A 21,329-nucleotide genomic window follows, 5' to 3' on the forward strand; every position below is an offset into this window, starting at 1 on the left:
TAAAGTTGAAATATGATTAGTTCCTGACAAGGTTGGCCATATTCATAGAATATTAATTGACTTACAACTTTGAGCCATTAGCTATAACTGATGAAAACCACCAATCCAGTTCTAAATGAACTAGATAATTGACTGGTACGTAACTACTTTTTATAAATCTTTGAAGTTGGCACTGCCTCGAGCTGGAGAATGTCGGTGCTGTCAAGAACCAGAGGAAGTTAATGATTTTATACAGTTTTATAATAAATTAAATCGATGGAGTGTCGGAATTGGAAACGCGCTTGAAGCCTTACTACTTTGAAATTGGTGCATTTATGTCCGGTGGCACCATAGATATAGGAAACGTATATAAAGGTCTAGATAAAATATTTCAAAGGGAGTGAATACGGAGGTGACAGCTAGCAGAAACGCGTAATTTCTGCAGGCTATCCTTATAAGACGCTATCTATCGGTAAGAAAGCTCGTGCTATCGTCGCGAGAGCCATTGTCTACTGCTTAAAAATGATACTAAAAGTCAGCAACAGATGGTGTCTAAAGACTACGGCCTGCGGAAAGGTCAAGCACTTAGTACTAAAATGCTAAGAGAGCTCGCGCTCTTGGTCACGTGCCTTCCTCGGTGTCTGCTAGGTGTCAATTCCGTATTTTATGTTAGGCTTAGACGCCCCGAAATTTATCTAGACCTTTATATACATTTCTTATATCTATGGGTGGCACCTGGATTTCACGGAAGAAGTTCTGAAAATTATGTAGCACCAAAGATAATTGAAACTCGTACCCTAGATACGAATACTGAGAGCTTTCCCATTGACGGTTTTGTTACGAAGCGTTTACCCTTTTCCGGCACGTGACCTCAGAAAAATCGGGCTCCGTCGGTTGCGGCACGGCCAACTTCGATCACGCGCTTTATAGCGCGGCAGTGCCTGATCGAAGTTGGCCGTGGTTGCGGTAAGGCGCAAACCATGGAGCGAATTTTTTCTGAGTTCCGGCGGGAAGTGGGTAAACGCTATCGGCAACGCGTGAGAGAGTGATTTCGAATCTAGGGTACGAGTTTAAATTATCTTTGGTAGCACGAGTTAAAAAAAACACGCAACTGTATAGATGGACACGGACTAACGACGTAAGTCAAGGATCTGCCTAAAAAAGCACGCGTTAATATACGAAAAATATGGCATTGTGCTTCAATAAAACATCTTCATGGAAAATGCCAAGAAGTAATATTTCCTAGAGTCAGGACCTGCATATTTATGGTATACAACAAGTGTTATCTTTTAACCAAGTAGCTTTTTTTGACATATCAAGGCTTAGCAAAAACACGACGTTCTGTTTACAGGTGAAAAGTTTCCATTACTTGAACAAGCACTTTATAAATAGTAACTTGCATGTCCTGGCTCACATAAATATTAATTTTTGCTGATTTCCTTGAAGATGGAGTGACTTAAATTCTTTCGGGCGGGAAAATGCAAATAGCCACGAAAACTCGTCTGTTGAGGGAAAACTGTGGACATTTTTTTAAATTATACAAAAACCAGTTCTGCGAACTGTTTATTCATTTAAATAGTACTACTATCAAGGGACAGATATTAAAATTATTATGGTACTGCTATCAAGGGATAGATATTAAAATTATTACGAGAGAAATTCATTACAAAGCAACAAGCTCAATTAATTAATAAGATTTTTTGATTATTTATCTGAGTATTTCTGTGGAATTTTGATTTATGGCTAATAAATAAGAAAATTCCACAGAAATAAATAATCCCTTGGAAAAATTGGGGCTACAATACGTTTACGTGTCATTTGAATGAAATCTATCGAAATTTTTTTTTTTAACGTGACGTGAAATTTCAGTGTCTTGAGAAAACACATTTTGGTATGGTCAAAATTAGTTTAATAGACTTTCATTTTCCGTTTCCGTAACGACCTGTCCTCATCGCACTGCTTGCAGCTCTCGGTCTCTCTCATGAAATTCCCTCAAGCGTCGTTCCCCCACCGCCGGCGGTCTACCCGCGTCCCATAACTCTCCGGGCGTTAGCTTTCAGATCCGAAAAAGTATTAACTTAATTTGTATTTAATGATTTTCTAATTAAAACTAACATTAATTGACTTGAAATATAGGAAAGGCGGAGGATTGAAGTGTCAGGAATCCGATGGTGGTTTCAGAATTTGTCTATGATGAGTAGTTTTTGTTCTAGATCCACGGGATTAAATGAGTGTAAAAATGTTCTCCCCTCCCAAAAATCTTCGAAAATTCGGGCTTATGGATCCAGTATAAGTTAAAGCCATGCGAACCGTAACAGTACAGAAGGTACAAATCGAGTCTAAGAATAAACCAATCAAATCTGCAACAATAAACTATATCACATTTATTGCCATTTAGAAATGAATTATTACCGTACCAGGATATAATTTATTATGATAAATACTGATTAGCATTAACCACTAATGAAATGTACGCCACTTGGCACTTGTCTTCCATTGTAAAAGAAATGGTCGTGCATAAAATTAAGAAGATCAAAAACATTAAATTCAAAATTCATAGTTTTGAGCATTTTAAAAGGGGTCTCTTTCTCGAGTAAAACGTAGCTGGGATACGATTATGTGAGAATCCAGTTAGACCAAAAAATATTTTAAAGAAAAATATAACTATTACTTAAATCCAATATATCACATATATATAGATTGTAAAATTATTATGACCAACACCATTGAGTTTACAAATGATATAGTTTTGAAATTTTTTTTAAACGCTGTATCAGCAATGTCAAGCAAAGTCCAAAAAGTTGAGTTATCGTGCTAAGAGTCGATTTTGGAGGTTTAACAACTGTGCCATAGTCTTAAGAGTTGTAAATTTTGCTATCAATCGCAATCTAGACTAATTTATGCGGAAAACCCTATATGCCACACTTACTATTATGTTAAAATTACTTTGGATTTTATTAACATCCTACTTAGTTCTCTGAAAAAACGATAGTTTAGTTAACAATATTGCAATATATACTAATAAACAGAATCACCAAAAAGTTTTAGTACAATTTTTCCCCTATTACTACTGTCAAACTGGAAGCAAAATAACCGTTAAATTCATATAAATAGGCCGAATCTAAATTTGTTTATTGATGATAAAGTTTTGATTGAATATTTGGCATTCGTATCGTACTTAATAAGTACTGGGAATTTTACTGTAGACTTACACTTTTAAGCCAGCACTAGAACGCATTCTAATTGGCAAAAGGCGTACAGATTCTTTTAGCATGGCTTGAAATATAGATGCCCAGTGTTTAAATTCTCGTAACCACTCTTACAGTGTAGTCTATCAATTCTGTAAAATACTGTCTAAAAGTACTCAATAGTTACACTGTTGCGTCACTGTCAACACCATTTTTCTTGTAAAATTCGTCCAGAATTCCAAGCATATTATCCAATTTATCCATCTCGTTCTTGCCATCGGTCGCTATCTTGTTAATTATTTCTTCCTCAGTGCCATTTTTCACTGGAGCTAAAGCTTCTATAAAGGAGGCGCGACTAGGCATTGCTCTAACTATAACCTAAAGAAATAAAAATGAATACCTAAAAATTATTTGAACAATTTAAACGTACTGTAAATATCCCTCTAACTATCCATCCATGATATGGTTTAAGTGTTTCAGTGTATGCTGTATTGGCGCAACTGCATAGGTCATGGCTACTTTTGATAAATTCTTTCAGAAATACACTTATGAAATTCAGAGCCCTAAAAGTTTAAAAATTTATGAGATTATTGGTGCAAAGTTTGTGGTTAAATACCCACACCTTTTAAGCCATAGAAGGGCATCAGTCGCATCAACCTCTTTAGGCTCATCCTTATGTTCTATTTCGTATAGAACTATATCTTGTAATGTTTGAAACTTTGAGACGTCGCTCGTGTATTTCTTATTAATTTTCTATGAAGAGAAATAGGTTTTATCCCTTTCAAATGTGAGAAATATAATTTAAGAAAAAATTTACATTAATATTGCCTTGAATATCCTTATTCACAGGTGAAAAAAGAGTGGGGCCCAACAAATCTACGAATAAAACATTGAACAAAAATAGCAAACATTTAAGTATCTCCTTTAACTCGTTGCGTCATAAGTTCCGATGCTTGTGATATCTTTTAATAGGATAAACTAACCAAAAATGGGTACAATGCTACGGCATGCATTGAGAAATGGTTCCACTGGTATTTTTTCACCATCCACTAGTTCTATATCCAAAAATCTAAAATAGTTAGATGTTTTCAAAGTTACGGTGGGTTTAAAAAATAATATTTTTAGTTAAAAATGTTTGGGTAAAATTTTAAAAATACAAAAATAAATATGAAAAATTATTTATTAAAAAGTAGATAACAGTAAATTTTATGAAGCAAAGGCTAATTTATTTCAAAAGAAAAATTATAATAAGCATGCATTTTTTTCATACTTATGAGTCATTTGAGAAAAAAATGTGGATATGACCACCGCTTCTTGACGGTTTTCTGTGGTAGTTTCAGCATTCTCTTCTGGTTTTTGAACCACATCGGGTAAAGTGGCTTGCTCCGTAGACATACCTTTGTTGATATTTAATACATTATAACTAAACACCATGTTTGTTATTGCATAGAATCATTAGTATTTCAGGTAGAAATTAAATTAAATGGGAATTAACTGTAAAGAATACCACTTTATAGCTTAAGATAGCAGAAAAAAAGTTTAGACCATTTCATTCCCCACCTATGCATCATTTTGGTTTATTTGATCATGTATGATATATACCCTTGAAAAAAACTTAGTCCTTGTCTTCCTCTTTATCAAATTCTTTGCAATTAATTTTTGTACAGATAACTATTGTCTAGTTCTTTTTCTGCATACCTTAACTTGCAGTGAAAGATGCTAATATTGTTTTCAAGCCTTGCACAACCTCAAAGTATTTGGCAACTATTAACTCCTTACAGAGTGGTTTTAACTGGACTCTGGAAGTATTTAACACTTTTTACATATACATTAAGTACCATTTTGAATAATTATTCCATTAATGTCAACTGATGTAATTACCCTTTAGAATTTGTAAACGAAATAACCAAATATTTCTAAGGTGCAGCCATGTTTAATCCATGGTGCAGCCCACCTGGTACAACCTTATAATTATTCTGCTACTCTTAAAGTAAAAAAGGGCTTAAATAGATAAAATATATTACTCCCAGCAAAGTAATAAACAGGTACTTTTAAAACTTTCAATTAACTCCCTGCAAGGATTTAGTACTTCAAGTACCTTTCAAATAAAAAGGATTGGTCCCCTTTCCAAGTTATAATTTACTTTAAAGGTTACCATAGAATTATCGCCCCTTATTTGTGTGTTTGTTTGTAAGCTAATTTAATTTATTGAAGAATATGGGCTCCAATTTATACCCTAGACTTGCATATGGCTTATTTGTTTTAGCAAAAACGACCAAATTAAGGCTACATAATTAAGGTAATATTTACCTAAGTATTAACTTTAACACCAACAGAATAGTCCTAGCTAAATTAATTTAAATAAATAGTTAAAAGTTAATATTTTGTAAACTTTTAGGCCCTATACCCGTCCTACTGTCAAATGGTATTTAGCAGACGCTAAACAAGATAATTCTATGGCGTAATTTGAGCACTAAAACCTTTGACTAACCTCAAACACCCCCGTAGCTTTGTACTTGTCAACAACTGGCAACACCGGTTCAAAGGTTTTATTCGCTCGTACCGTACAAAGTACACCCTTTTGTAACAGGGCAGCTCCAATGGGAGCTCACCATTAATTATACAGTATTAATCAAAATAAAAGGGAATGGTAATGGAAAAAATAACCAGGAAAAAGTAATATACAACGTTATGCAATAAATTTTAGGGGGAAGTACTATGTAGACCGGGAAACAGAGAAGTTAGGGGAGTCAAATAAGTTAATTTTTCTTCTTCTGCCAAGTCTCTAACACCTTTTGGATCACCTCAAACTCCCAAACATCCCCTGCAAGACCAAGAATATTTTCCAAGGGGCACCCAAAATGATCTGCTCGCCAGCTGTTACACGCTTGGTCAGTTTCCATTTCTGGGCATTCTAGGAGAACATGGTAAACATCCTCATTCACTTGGCCACATAGCTTACAAAGCGGGGATAAGGCTTCGGAACCCAATAATTCCACTTGACGTTCCCTTGTTAGTAGGGCACCCATTCAAGCTTGAAAGAGTAAACCGCTGCCCCACGACCCAGTATAACATGCCTCTTTCATCGGTTTTTCTTTAGCTTTGTAATAGCCGAGGCTTGTTTTCTGACGTACTTGGGACTTCCATGATATCAGTGCGGCTTCCTGTACCTCTTTCTCCACACATGTTACCCATTCCTTTTAAGAGGTAGCCTTGTCTCTCTTTGAGCTCAGACATAATTGCCGGTCCACTCTTTCTATTGCTCGAGACCAGTCCGTTTTAGCAAAAGTGACATAAGACCCAAAAGTGTGTCAACTCTACCTTTGCGCCCGTTAAAATATTTACTGAGAGATAGTCTCACAATAGACTATATAACCTGTTAGTTGGAATAGTACTAGCAACGGTATATTTAGTCTATGGTCTGGCGCGATTTCATCTCTTCGATTTATTCTCCCGTAGACATACGTTCTACAACGCCTCACTCGGCGGCGCTGAAGTGGAGGAAATTTCAAATTTTGATGACGTATTTTCAACCCCCTCTTCCACTCCCTCTTTTTACTTCGCGACAAGCTCTCATTAAACATTATACCGTACTGACACACTTTTGGGTCTTATGTCGCTTTTGGTTTTAGAGCCATTATCCCGAATGTATGTGTATACTTTCTGAGCTATCCTTCTAGCATCCATAAATTTGAGGCGTCCCAGAAATTTCAATTTGCTGCGAGCTTCTCTGGTTGCCATTGTACTCCATCCCATCTCACCAACTATAGCGGCATTAGCCGCAAATGGTTCTGCATTTAGAGCCGTTCTGCCTACCGCTCTCTGGCAGCTCTCCAGCCTCTCCCTAATCATGGCAGAATAACAAATGACCTCGTTTGCATACGTCATTGTTGGTACGGCTACACTCTTCCAAAGTGTACGGCTGACCGAGTATTAGTTGAAGGACTGCTCGGCTATGTTACGAACTACCCACCGAATCGCGTTTCCCTTTCCAGCCACTATCTTTTCCATGGTACTCAAAAAAGGACCGGTACTATCAATGGTAATGCCCAGGTATTTGTACTTGTTCACCTTCTCCATTGGCTTCCCGTCGAGAAGGTACGACGACTCATCAACAGGCTGTGTAGAAAAGGACATTGTATTTGACTTATCCATGCTGAATAGTAAATTCTTACACTTGGCAAAGCCCGAACAAATGTCAAGTAGCTTCTGTAGGTCGTCAGGGTGATTTGCGAAGAGTACAATGTCGTCCGCATAAAAAAGGCAAGACACACAGAGGTCCTTATTTTTTGGAGGATACCCAGGAAGTATAGCTCCATACCCAGAAACTTGTAGTGCCTGGGCTAGGTCATCAAGGTATACTGTGAACAGGGTGGGAGATAACGGGCAGCCTTGGCGTAAACCAACCCTACTCGATAATTCAGTCGTCGCAATCCCTTCCAGATAGTATGTGTAGTTACATTATTTGTACAGACTCTCAATTTCTGATCCACGGGTAATAGGAATAGCCTTGGAGGAAAGACATTCCCACAGTTTAGACCTATCCACGCTGTCATAAGCTTTCCTCAGATCCAGGAAAGCAATTTCCAGGCGTAGAGCCATTTTCATGGTCAATTCAATTAATTGCATGATGACAAACAAATAATCGCCTATTCGTCGGTCCTTTCGAAAACCTCCTTGGGGCTCACAAATTATATTATTTTCCTCCAGAAAGTTAGTAAGGCGATTCTTCAGTAACATTGTATATACCTTATACATTACTAAGGTGACAGCAATGGGGCGGTAGGAGTCGAGCTCAAGAGCATTTTTGCCTTTCCCTTTATAGATTAGAGTCACTCGTGCACAAAGCCAGGATAGTGGCACCACTTTACTTCTCTTAATAGAATTCAATATACTACACAGAGACAGGCGAGCGTTAGGACCCAGAGCTTTCAGACTTTCAGAGTAGACTCCATCCGGGCCTGCTGCCTTCCCCGTTTCTAAAGTACCAAGCACCTTATTTAATTCCATAACTGAGAATTCATCGTCACAAAGGGGATCTTTCGCTTCATTGCCTGAGCAGCTAGTTGAGAGGGCCGGAGTGGTGGGACCGACTGTGGGGCTGAGTAGTTCATTCTCAAGATCTTTGATATACTCTGTGATTCTCAGAGCCACCGCCTTCTTCCTCAATTTTTTCACGTAACGCCAGAACTTCTTTCCTTTGTCTTTGGCCACCTTTTCGATATCCCGTTCCATTTTTAAGTTCACCAGTCTAATTTCACGTGATACTACGTATTTCGCGTTGGCTTTTGCGGCTTTATAGGCAAACCAGAGGTCTCGTACAGAGGTATCTGCTCCTCTAGCAACAGCTAGTCTGTGGGTCTTTGCTGCCCTTTTTCTAAGTTTGATTGCTTCCCCAACTGACTTGTTCCACCACTTCTTTGGCAGTATCTTATTCTTAACGAGCGGGGCTGGCTGTCTCTTTTTTAATTCTCATACGACTGATCACTCGTTCCCATAGCCTCTTCCATGGCCAACTGGAATAGTTTCATATTTTCTTCATTATCCAATTCCCAAAAAGTCCTTGGGTTGGGTTCCAGGGCGAGGCAATTGGGTTTTGTAACTTCAACTTGTGGTGACTCACAAATTGCCTCCAAAAATAGACTGTTATGGTCGCTACCAAGACTCTTTACTCCAAGCTCATCGATTTCCATTTTCGTAAAGAAATTTACTAATTCTTCGCTGTAGAGAATGTAGTCTACTGTTGTACGATTTTCCTCATTGTGCCATGTATACATTCCACTACAAATTGGAGCCAAGTTATCCATTATTAGGCCGAAACTTTCAGCAAACAGCTTCACCTGCCGGCCCTTTGGATCTTCCTTCCCACACTCCGCAATATGGGCATTGAAATCGCCCATTATACAGACTTTGTAACCGTTCATGACTGCTTCTGTGACGTCCCTACTGAGGCATTCATAGATGAGACTGTTCAACGTTTCGGCTGCTGTAGAAATTCCCACAGCAAAATACACTAGAGCAAAAAGAATATTTGGCAAATTTTCAAAGTAGAACCACATGTGGTCTGTGCAAGTTTTGTGTAGCATAAGGGGCACAGAAACAGGGGCCATAACGCCAATCCCTCCACCTTTCTAAATGGTATTTAGCAGACGCTAAACAAGATAATTCTATCGCATAATTTGAGCACTAAAACCAAAAGTGACATAAGACCCAAAAGTGTGTCAACTCTACCTTCACGCCCGTTAAAATATTTACTGAGAGCTAGTCTCACAATAGACTACATAACCTAGTAGTTGGAATAGTACTAGCAACTTTATATTTAGTCTATGGCCTGCCGCGATTTTATCTCTTCGATTTATTTTCCCGTAGACATACGTTCTAAAACGCCTCACTTGGCGGCGCTGTAGTGGAGGAAATTTCAAATTTTGATGACATATTTTCAACCCCCGCTCCCACTCCCTCTTTTTACTTCGCGACAAACTCTCATTCAACATTATACCGTACTGACACACTTTTGGGTCTTATGTCGCTTTTGCTAAAACCTATGACTAACCTCAAACACCCCCTTAGCTTTGTACTTGTCAACAACTGGCAACACCGGTTAAAGAAACAAGCAACTCAGTCAGTGCTAAGTGTTCCTTGCATTATTGCATATCGCGCCAATCCGTAAACAAAGTTGGCAGTGTCCAAGTAGCTCAGTAAGTGACAGAAAGTGAGTCAACCAAGGCGTAGTGTTTTTTGACATATTGACATGTCGTTTAGAAGTAGAAAGACTTTAAATAACTTAAGACTAATTCTCCTGTTTCAATAATTGTCCGGTAACGTAATTTACGTAAGTATTTTTATTTAATGTCTTTGCCACGATACTGAAGTTATGGAAGGCGTTCTTTGGAAATGGACTAACTATTGGAATGGTGAATTGAATTTAAATTTCGCTAACACTCTCAGTATAATCAAACCAAACTCCAAAATATATGAATACTAAATACAGGATGGCAACCACGATGGTTTATTTTGGACGGTGGTATTATGACTTATTACAAGTCGCAAGAGGAAGTGAATCAGGGTTGTAAAGGCTCTGTAAAACTTTCTGCTTGTGAAATAGTAGGTGAGGTTCATTTTATTGCCAAAGCGTGTTGTTTTATTTAAAATTCTTTATTAACATTCATATAACGATATTCCAGTTCATGGTTCAGATAATAGAAGGCTAGATTTGGTTATTCCCTCCGAACAACATTTTTACTTAAGGGCAGCGTCTCCATCCGAGCGTCAACAGTGGCTGGTTGCTCTGGGAAGTGCTAAAGCGGCATTAAGCTCAAATCATAAAAACAGTACTGGAGGTTATTATCAATTTATTTTTGGCTGATAAAGTAGTAGTATGTTGATTCATTGTTGGTTCTATATAGGTGAGAAAGGTCCTGATAGTTTAAAGCTCAAAAAGTCAGAGTTAAGACTATACTGCGATGTTTTAATGCAGCAAGTTCATACTATAAAATCTTCCGTCTCATCAGAAAGTTCCCATCCAGAATTTGAGGTTTTTTTCAAAAGTTTTGGGGTGGGAGAATTACTTTTAAATAATTTCCTTTTAAAATTCATAGAAAATGAATGAAGCAGCGGGTCTGCTATCGGCGACTTGTGATACCTTTATAAAGACTTTAGACGAATGCATGGCAATGGCAAATGCTAATTTTACGTACGAGCTCCCGCATCAGCATGTGTGGGACTCAGCCTTACCCGCTGATGGCTCTGGCATTGTTGCTGGTGCTCCTGTAGTTCCTTCTTCATTACAATCTTCCAGAAAGGTAGAAAATTAATTTGCTTAACCAAAATGACATTGTCAATGATATCTAAAAATAATAATTTTATATCATTCAGTCTTCTAAGACATTAAATGCAGTTACAAGGTCCATGTCAACTGATAGATAAGAATTTCTGTTTCAATGAACAAACATTAATATTATCCAGAGTTCTAGTCTGTAATACCAAGTAACTCTAAAATCAATTGTGTCCAAAGATTTTTTGATTGTATACAAGTACCAAAATGTTTTTCACTATGTTAATAATTTGTTTATTTTTAATATTTGCTTAATATAGATCCTGGAAAGAAAATTTCTATGTTTCGTTTTGGCACAATTCTTTTAATTATAATTAAAAAATGGGCTTGGCAAAGCTATTTTGATGCAAAATATGGAGAAATCTAAAATTTATAAATGTTTAAATCTTCAGGTTCAAAGTCGTCCAAACTTTATGCCAAATATAAACAGGGTTTTATCGTATACAGCCATGTCCAAATTGATACTCCGAGGTAGGGTGCTCTTTAGTGTTAGAACACTGGTGATCTAGGTTTTAAGGCCGTTGTGTGATTTGATAAGAAATTTAATAGAATAATTTGATCAAAACATATCCATTTTGATCAAGAAATTCAGTTTTAGACTTGTTTTGAATGTAATTCAGGCCAATGTCTTTCTTTATTGGGATATTTTTATGTAGTTGGTTTTGTGATACTAATAAAGTCAAGCTGCAACAAAGTTGGTCTAGTATCTATTCTGTTTTTGTAAAAAATATTTTCGAATTTTCCCTCCTGGGGTCGAAATAAAGGTTACAAGTTTTTGGTGTATATAGCGGGTGGGGGCCTTCACACCAGGCGCTCAGCTTGAAAAAGAACAAAAAAAAACGAAAAAGACTACAAATGGTAGAATTACACCAAATAAAACAAAAAATAAACTGATCAGAATTTTAATGTACCGCACGTCACAGTAATGATCCTACTCCCTAAAATGCATAGGTGGCATAGTTCCGTTTAGGTCGATTTCCGACCGTAAACGTTGCTACTATAGCAAGTAAATCAAGGAGCGGAATAACTATTTATAAGGCATTGTTATTTTGTATCAATCATAGCTCTTAATGTCGAGATTCATAGGGATAGAATACATTCCACGCCCGACTTTACCTGGTGCGTAAGGCTTGGTGCTGTCCTCTAGGCTGCGTTATAGATGGCCCATAGCATTTTTTAGTATGGGGTTGGGGGGCGCCGCGCGCCCTCGGCACTCGAGCGAAGTGAGTGCGCGTTGCCGTCAGGCGAGATTCTTCGGCGAAGACTTCGATCCCCCCTCGGAATCGCACGCTAAGTCCGGCGAATCCAAACCACCACGTTTCTCATGGGCCGATGTCGCGTCGGTCGATTTTAGGGAGCTATGCCAGAGAATACATTTATATAAAGATATATAATACGAAAAGTTATGTCAGAGCGATGCCGATCTGCAAAAAGAGCTATGCCTGATACAAACAACAATGCCCTATAAATAGTGATTCCGCTCCTTGGTTTACTTGCTATAGTAGCAATGTTTACGGTAGGAAATTGACCTATGCCGGAACTATGCCACCTATGCATTTTAGGGAGTATCGGTAATGATGTCCAAATGACCTTTATGTATCGATTTTCATTTTTGTAGCTCTTTCTCGCCACAGATGCCGACACCACCTCTGATTTTTTTCCAAGTGTGATACACCCATAGAAATCGGATAACAAACTAGAACGCTTAATCGAATGGCTGACATGGTACCGATTAGATTCTTGGCTAAAACGACAGTAACGCCACCTACGCTGCCTAAAGAGGCGCGCTCGCGCGTAACTTGGTTAAAAGTTTTCCCCCACCCCATTGAAATTAATGTAAAGTTGGCGATAATTAAACGTTAATTAACCTACCAAATGATATAAGAAATATTCCACTGACAATTTTTCCCGTTTATATGAACTTAAATGTAATATAAAATCGTCTTGAAAAATCGTTTATCGCTTTATAACATTCAAAAATAATATTTTTCCCGCACCATGTAGACATGGGCCAATAAAAGATTTCATGATGAAATCTTTTATTGGCCCATGATGTAGATAACCGAGCATCTGCTCGTCTAGGTAAAGTTTGTATTGTCAACGCGCGTATTAGAAAGAAAAATGAGATTTTAGAAAGTAGGTTGTAATTCGGAACGATATTAAAACTTTTCACGAATTTTGTCATCGGTGAATTATAAATATGTCTTGAAATAAGTTTCAAGGTTTATTTAAAAGCTAGTTTCATAACTTTTCATCCATTGGTTCGTTCAGAATTTATCTTTAAAGTAGACGAAAATTTTAAGGCGCGGAATCTTGCCCAGTCTTAAGCCTCGGTTTAATCTACTGCGTATTTTGAAACGGAAAAACCCGATTACTATCGTTAAATCTTGGTTAAATGATGGCGAACGCTCCTTGTAATAAGAAACAAATAACGAAATACGTTCTAAGCTTATTTCGTTATTTGTTTCGTATTAAAAATATCATATTATTAATCCAAGATTTAACAATAGTAATCGGGTTTTTCCGTTTCAAAATACGCGCGTTGACAACGCAAACTTATTATATTATTAATGTTAATAATTTTAATATTATTTTTGAATGTTATAAAGCAATAAACGGGTTTTCAAGACGATTTTATATTACATTTAAGTTCATATAAACGGGAAAATTTGTATGTTGAATATTTCTTATATCATTTGGTAGGTTGATTCGCTCGCGTTCTACATGTCGAACAGTGTCATCGGTGTCCTGTTTTCTTTTCAAAGCATTGATACTGGTCTTTTGGATTTATTCCTTACGGCAGTCAATATGAACTTAAATTGAAGTGACCCATTATTCCGACTTTCCCATCATTTTGTCTCACACATCCTTCACAATAGCTTCATTTTCAAGCGATTTGTTGCAAAAATAACAAGAGTTAGCTGGGTGGTAAATTTTAAACGCGGTTACATGAAGAGCGGCGGATGCGTTTTAAGTCAACGAAGGCGCAAAATTGTAAGACGCGTTTCAGGTACAACGTTAAAACCGCGATTACGACACAACGATTGCTCGTATGTAAAATGTTCATAGAACCTTTTTTGTAGGAAATAGCCGGACCCTAATGTTCATAATTGGGTTTATAGCCGTACATACAATACCAACGTAGATATTCGCGATAAACCATTACTGTGCACTGGTTTTCCCCATAACCATTGCTCGTAAAACAACTATTTCTAACAGTAACCTGTGAAAAGATATGTTTTTGTTTGCAGCGGCGGCGATCGGAAAATATTTCCGTGGGGGCCCGGGCCATTATTTTTTCATCCAAAAATGCATATACTTAAAACTGAAGCAAGAAAATGTACAGCTCTAAATTTCTATATATTTTTAAAAGTGTTCTTTATAATATCTCATCCGGCATGGATTACATTGTTAATAAAAGTTAAGTCGATTTCTTTAGAAAAATATATTTTAGGTAAAATAGGGTACACGACGGGGCGATTTTCTGTTTGGACGAATCTATTGAAATCAATTTTACGGTTATATCATCCTAATGCTACTCGCATCTGCAATCCCAAAATAACTTCTGTCAAAAGACTGAATTCGGACCCAAATAAAGGCAGTGATAATATTATTTTACCCTGGTTGCTATTTTTCCTCTATTTAATTTCTGTGGGGGCTCTGCCCTCGTTTGGATTTCCCTGTGGGGGCTCGAGCCCCAGAGCCCCCACGGGATCGCCGTCACTGTTTGAGTAATTTCTCCTTAAATATTTAATTACGGAATTTTGAACCATTCTTCATTTTTTATTTAAAAACTATCTTTCTATGATTTGAAAGAAACGCGTTTTCTAGTGCGTTCTTAGCGATTGGAAATTATGGTAAAAAGAAAACTATTTCTAACACTAACCTGTGAAAAGATATGTTTTCTTTTGAGTATGTACTCTTACACGATTTGATTACTTTAATTAAACATAAGTTACTTTAAAGATGTAAAAAAACCGCGTTAGCGTCGAGCTAAAGTCGGCCATTTAATTTTAGGGGAAATAGAGTGTTAGTTCACCAGTTTGGCACCGATGGCGTAACTTTCGTTGCCAGCCAAACGAAAAGCATGGGCCAAAGGCAGGGTTTTTAAAAGTTCTAATCGGAAATTTCAAAAATCGTTCTAGTTTGTTATCCGATTTCTATGGATACACCAGATTTAGACCAATTTCCAACAAGCAAAGAGAGCACTTTACTGAATAAGTCACTGTACTTGGTCGCGAATGCCTTGAGCGGCGGCAAGGTTGGTAAAATACTGCATATAATAAGGTTAGCTCTTTCGAAGGGGTCTGTAGAGAAGCGCTTCAGCGGGTACGTTGGGGGTCTTGGCAACGGGTCGACCTCACAACGTCGAATTCTCCTTTCTCCGAATTCCCATATCATCGAATTCTCTTTTCTCCGAATTGATATAATTCCGAATTGCTTTTACTCCGAAAGTTCATATCTCCGAAGTCCCATTTCTCCGAAATGTATTTAGTGACCTCACATCTCCGAATTCTCGTTTCTCCGAATTCCCATTTCTCCGAATTCCCATTTCTCCGAATTCCCATATCACCGAATTCCCATTTATCCGAATTCCCATATCACCGAATTCCCCTTTCTCCGAATTCCCATATCACCGAATTCCCTTTTCACCGAATTGACATATTCTTGCTTTTACTCCGAAAGCTCATATCACCGAAGTCCCATTTCTCCGAAATGTATTTAGTTACACTATGCAGAGTTAAACCTCCTACGTGTCACGTCCGCTTGTGGCTAAAGCAAGATTATTGAAATTAAATAATCTTGACTAAAGTTTTCCCTTTATTTTAATTTTTGGTCGTAATTAAATATGATGTTTTATTACAGTATAAGAAAATTGTTTGGTAGCATATTTTATTGTTACAATACAAATTCTATAATGTAGATGCAAAAATAAATAGACATAAACAGAAAGTCTCGCATTGGAGGCAAAGTTCGCGCCATGTAATCTGAGAAACTACTTTAACCCCTTTCGGCGGTGCCGACCCCCTTCGCGGACCGTTACAAATTTAGGGCATTGCACGAGGTACATGCGAAAACTGGTTTTAAAAACGTCGCTCTCCGCGAAATAGCTAGCAGCTAAGTTCGTAGTCTCCGGGCGCACGTGTGTACCAAAATCAAAACTTAATGTCAGGGACGTCATTTGGGTAGGGCAGGGGGGGGGGGCATTGCCCCCCCCCCCCCTGGATTTCTATGATCTTAAAATGTTCATGCATATCTTGGGAAATTTTTGGTTCTCGCTATTATCCTGAAAATCAATAGCAAATATGCAATAACTATTTCGATTAAAAATCCCAAAAATATGAAATTTGATGGGTTTTTGTCCTTTTAAAAAACTGGTTTTCCGGAGCTCTATAGTTCTGCCCCCTCCTGTAAAATCCTGAAATGACGTTCCTGCTTAATGTTTTAGTTTTGTGTTATAATGATGGAAAATTCTCGGAGAGTTATGGATGTTATTATTAAGAATTATGCTGAAGACGTAAACGTATTTATTTCATCCCATTTACTTAAAGGAATTATAAATCCGAATATTTCAGTGTTCGTTTCTTTCTCTTCCACAGATTTTGGATATTCAGTTACTAAGCCTAGGTCTACCCTATCTACGTCTTCTAACGCTTTGCTTTTTTTTTAAATATCTTCATTGTTTTCAATTTCAACGAGTTCAGTTTGAACTCCAGTCGTATGCAACTCTTTTATGTATAAATTATATTGACTTGCCTGGTTTTTAGAATTTTCTGGCATTAAACGCACTCTCGCAAGCTCAAAATTTGTGTTATCGTCGAGTTCGGGACTACTTATTTCCTTTCAATTTTTTCCATTAGATAGTAGCGGCAATGAGAGTAGCGGAGGTTTCTCTAACTACGCTGTACAGCCAAAGGTAGCGGAGAGAGGATTTTCAGCCCCCTGGAGTGACTGATTTCTAACTCTTTGGGGCATATAGTTCATTCCTTGTCACATATACTTTTACTCTAAGGTTCGACTTTCACAATAAAGATTGAAGTGAGATTGGAATAGCTCGTAGCATGAGTCGCGATAGACTCCATCGCCATCTATTTTTAATAAAAGAACTATAAGCTACCTATGTGAGAAAATTCAGCTGGCGAGAGTGCGTTTAATGCTGGGGTTTTTTTCCGAGCCATTTAGAACTGAAAATTAAGCGGACGATCGAAAGAGCTTATAGGAAATCCCGCCAGGGTGTTAAGCATCGCGAAACACTACTTTTACAAATTTCCGACTAAAATTTTCCAATGCTTTACAGGCGATCTGATTGGGTGGCACTCAAAGGGTGGGAAGCATTGGGGGTTTGCACCTTAGATTTCATGGAAACCAAAGGGAAAGGTACAGAATACCGCAAATGCGAGACTTTCTGTTTATGTCTATTTATTTTTGGTAGATGGCATTGTGTTTTCCGTCCTCTGTCAGAAGGGGACAGAAGAATGAATTTTTAATATAAAAACACATATTAAGCTTTCAATATCCATGTCAGCTACAGTACACAATTAAATAAAAGCAGGAGCCGCGGAATTGGGGCCGGTAGGGCCAAATGCACCCCCATTTTGCATGGTAATGTAGGGTTATTTATGCTTTAGTCGTAGGAGCCTAGGAGGAGCTAGTCATGGAGTACTTCCGCGGTTACTGAATAAAACAGCTTTAAAAAAAAAAATTCTTACAAAAAATGTCAACGTTTTGTAAGTAGAATATGTTACTTAAGACAATATAAATTGCGGTAGATAAATAATTTTAAATAAAAAACACCAATATCAAGACTTTTTAAAATCGCGCGGGCAGACTGCCGTGGCTCCTGACAATCGTACCTTTATAGTACAGGCAAACCGGAAGGTGGGAAACATGCATTGAAAAAGGGTCAATAGATAAATTTCTTGAAATCCAAAATTCCACATACTATAATTAAATAATTTGTTAAAATTTCACTGTTTAAATAGTATGAAGTGCTCTTCTACGAATTATTGCCTATCACACGTTTAAAGAAAAGAAAAAAATCGCCATTTTTTTAAATGGCAACCTAAATTATGAAAAAGTCGAGCGAAAAAAGCTACATTTTAACATAACGAGTAATACTTTAGAACGTATAGTATAGTTATCTACCATATTATTATTGAGAATTATATTAGCCTTAAAAAAACGTAACATAATTTTAGTTTATAATTATAATTGCAATTTTATATTAATACATAATAACTATAAGTATGACACGTCCTATTCTCCCAATGCTACGTTAGTTAATGATAGTCTGTCTCGGCAATTACCATTCATCCTATGGACGAACAGATTTTTGCAAATTAAATCGGGACAAATTTTAAACATTACCCTGGTGTTTGAAGGAAGTGCTTTGGCTGGTACATAATACGTAGGTATCATTTTTTCGACGAATTTGCAGTTTCTAATCCACCGATTACGCAATCACCCCGCGAAAGATCATCATTAATATCATTAACCGACGTCGTTCAGTGATACTTATGATTATTATGTTAATTATGATATTATATTAAATCATATATTTTTTCAGTTGAGTGGTAATCAGCTTATTTTAATAACAAGTTTTTAACAATAAAAATATTTTGGTACAAGCTAGAGCAGTACAATTAGAATAATTACGTGGCGAATTGAACTAGCGACGAAATAGAACTTAATCGGCGATGATTAGGTTCCATGTCGCCACTAGTTCATTCCCCACCTAAGTAATTATCCCAATATAAGAGTCTCTAATAAGGGTACAAACTGCGCACTTACAAGGAGAATCCCCGATGTGTTAATTGCCGATTTTGTTCAAAGTCGGGCGTATATAATCAAAGATAATTTAAACTCGTACCCTAGATTCGAAATCACTCTCTCGCGCGTGTACGATAGCGTTTACCCACTTCCCGCTGGAACTCAGAAAAAATTCGCTCCATGGTTTGCGCCTTACCGCAACCGATGGAGCCCGATTTTTCTGAAGTCACGTGCCGGGAAAGGGTAAACGCTTCGTAACAAAACCGTCAATGGGAAAGCTCTTAGTATTCGAATCTAGGGTACGAGTGAAGAATTTCGGTTTATTTCTTCTCGTAACAATTTTAATTTTAGGAGAGCGTTTGATTTTAGCAATCGGACTGAAACAATCCACTAAACTATCGTTTGATCGAATTGGTGAAATAACTAGTGAAACAAAGTATATTTAAAACCGAGAAAAATAGCTTTATTTTTGAGGACTTTTATTTTTTACAAGGTGAACGCTTTGGCGTCCGAAAAGCCAAAGATACCGTTTAAACCCCGCTCGTCTGCTTTCCGCTCCCCCCAAGAGATAACACTTAACACGTGTCTTGGGCCTTCTAGAAAAGGAGCATCCGCGAACAATGCGGGGGTCCCGGGTCTCATCTGGCAGCCATTACAAGGGCTTGTCGAACTTGAAAACGTGTACGAATACATCATTAACGACAGAAAGACAAGTTTAAAAATACAAAATACTTTTTAAGAAAACCTTTAATTTTTATCTTTTTGACATTTAGTTTTGAAACTTTTAATTCTTATTTTTAACATTCTACATAGTTTTAACAGTTTCTTAACAACGAGTTTAAATTATCTTTGATATAATGTAGACCTATCTGAGATATGAAATTTCCCAAAAGGAGACGTTGCACTTCCATTTCGATTTGCCATGGAAGCTGAAAATGTTTTGACCACTTTCAACAAAAAATCTCCATTTTCAAAAGCATGGAATGTTTTCGGTTTTACCTACGAAAATTTAAAAAAAAATTAAAATCACGAAATAGATAATTTCGACCACGTTTAGGTAAATTGGAACATTTTTGGGTAAATTTTAACATTTTTGGGTTAAAGTTGTAAATATTTTTGGGTAAAATAAGGAAAAAATCTCATTTCTGTTTTAAGTGGTCAAAAACATTTTCGGTTGCCATGGCAAAACCAATGGATAGTGCACCGTTTCATTTTGGTAAATTTCAATATTCATATTGGTCTACATTAAGCCCGACTTTGAACAAAATCAGAAAAAACACCTCGGGTACTCTCCTTGTTAGTATCCGTACCATGGTTTATGAAAATTAAATCTGGGGATCTAATTGGCGGAACTAACTTTCGTAAGTTATTATATTGTTTTCAAGAAATTGCAGTCCATTTTCACTTGAAAGGGGGCGTTAGTAGTTTAGATTATTTATTACTGTGTTAAAGTATTTCAAGCAGAAATACAGAAAATGGGAAATAGAGTAGTATCAGTGTGACGTCTCCCATACTTTTCACACGTTCCTAAAATTCTATAACATTCTGAGATTATGTACGTTAGGTTAGGTAGAATCTGACTCCTTGAAAAAAAGAGCTGGCCTGTAGTCGTTTATTCACTTCATTGCATCGAGTCTTAATTTTTTTAAACATTTCTGCTCATTTTGTTCTTTGAAATCGAATTTGGAATATTTTGGATACAATTTAGTTTTACCGAAGCACGTCAACAAAAAATAAAAGCAGACGAGGAATCGGAACTTTTTGCAGGTAAGCTAGACGGCGAAATGAAATGCGCCCAACGGGGCCAAACCCGAGGCCAAACCGAAGGGCAGTTCACTCCGTCTTAGAGTGCAGAAGTAATCAAGGTTAAAAATTTAATTGGATTTAATTTAATACAGCCAAAGCTACAGACATAAAATTTAATCGGATTAAATTCAATACAGCCAAAGCTACAGACATCAAATTTAATCAGATTTAATCAACCAAGAGTGCAGATTTAATCATGGTAGTGAACTGCCCCTCGGGCCAAACCTAAAAACTACGAATTTTCAACGGAGCCTTTTTTCTAAATTATGACAAATTTTGGGGCTTTCCTAATCGAAGAGCGATGCTATTCATTTTACAGAAAGAGAACAATTGTAAAATACGCTAAAATCCCCTGAGACTACATAAACACTCTTTGCTTTAAGGGCGTACCAAAATATTTTTATTATTAAAAATAAAATATACCATTTAATATATAATATCATAACTAACATAATAACCATTATTATGAAACTGAAAGACGTCGGTTAATGATATTAATGATGGTCTGTCGTGGGAGGATTCCTAACCGGAAATTCGTCTAAAGATTATTTTTACGGCTGTATATACGAGCCAAAGCACGTTTGGGCAAGGTTTGGGTCTCAAATTCGAACAAAACTACCTTCAGAAACAAAAATAAAGTTTAAAATATGTTCCGATTTAACTCGCGGAGATTTGTCAGTCCTTAGGATGTAAGTGACCTTCTCGGTTTCTTACACGAGACTCTTCCACCGCACGATGTTTTCATCTTAATG

General features: G+C 37.1%; 2 protein-coding genes across 5 annotated transcripts; one reads left to right on the forward strand and one right to left on the reverse strand.

Moving 5' to 3' along the window:
• Window positions 1–2,347: 2,347 nt before the first annotated feature.
• On the reverse strand, window positions 2,348–5,615 carry LOC149948281 (pleckstrin homology domain-containing family A member 8). 4 transcript variants are annotated; one of them, XM_090171660.1, is made up of 8 exons: window positions 5,478–5,615; window positions 4,866–4,966; window positions 4,438–4,564; window positions 4,151–4,236; window positions 3,985–4,043; window positions 3,790–3,920; window positions 3,598–3,730; window positions 2,348–3,545 (listed from the first exon to the last, which is right to left on the reverse strand). In XM_090171660.1, exons 3-8 carry the CDS (start codon window positions 4,560–4,562, stop codon window positions 3,351–3,353), a joined length of 729 nt encoding a protein of 242 aa, XP_090027786.1. In that variant the 5' UTR covers window positions 4,563–4,564; window positions 4,866–4,966; window positions 5,478–5,615; the 3' UTR covers window positions 2,348–3,350. The 4 variants fall into 4 exon arrangements, with proteins under 4 accessions (XP_090027786.1, XP_090027787.1, XP_090027788.1 ...); XM_090171661.1 differs by lacking the exon at window positions 5,478–5,615 and adding an exon at window positions 5,049–5,066; XM_090171662.1 differs by lacking the exon at window positions 4,866–4,966 and having other exon boundaries at window positions 5,478–5,604.
• Window positions 5,616–9,820: 4,205 nt separating this feature from the next.
• On the forward strand, window positions 9,821–11,669 carry LOC149948282 (pleckstrin homology domain-containing family A member 3-like). Its single transcript, XM_090171666.1, has 6 exons — window positions 9,821–10,081; window positions 10,159–10,275; window positions 10,352–10,507; window positions 10,574–10,701; window positions 10,766–10,969; window positions 11,043–11,669. Exons 1-6 carry the CDS (start codon window positions 10,042–10,044, stop codon window positions 11,091–11,093), a joined length of 696 nt encoding a protein of 231 aa, XP_090027792.1. The 5' UTR covers window positions 9,821–10,041; the 3' UTR covers window positions 11,094–11,669.
• Window positions 11,670–21,329: the final 9,660 nt, after the last annotated feature.

This window comes from Leiobunum rupestre, chromosome 4, assembly GCF_980474605.1.
Source record: "Leiobunum rupestre chromosome 4, qqLeiRupe1.1.hap1, whole genome shotgun sequence".
NCBI lineage: Eukaryota > Metazoa > Arthropoda > Arachnida > Opiliones > Sclerosomatidae > Leiobunum > Leiobunum rupestre.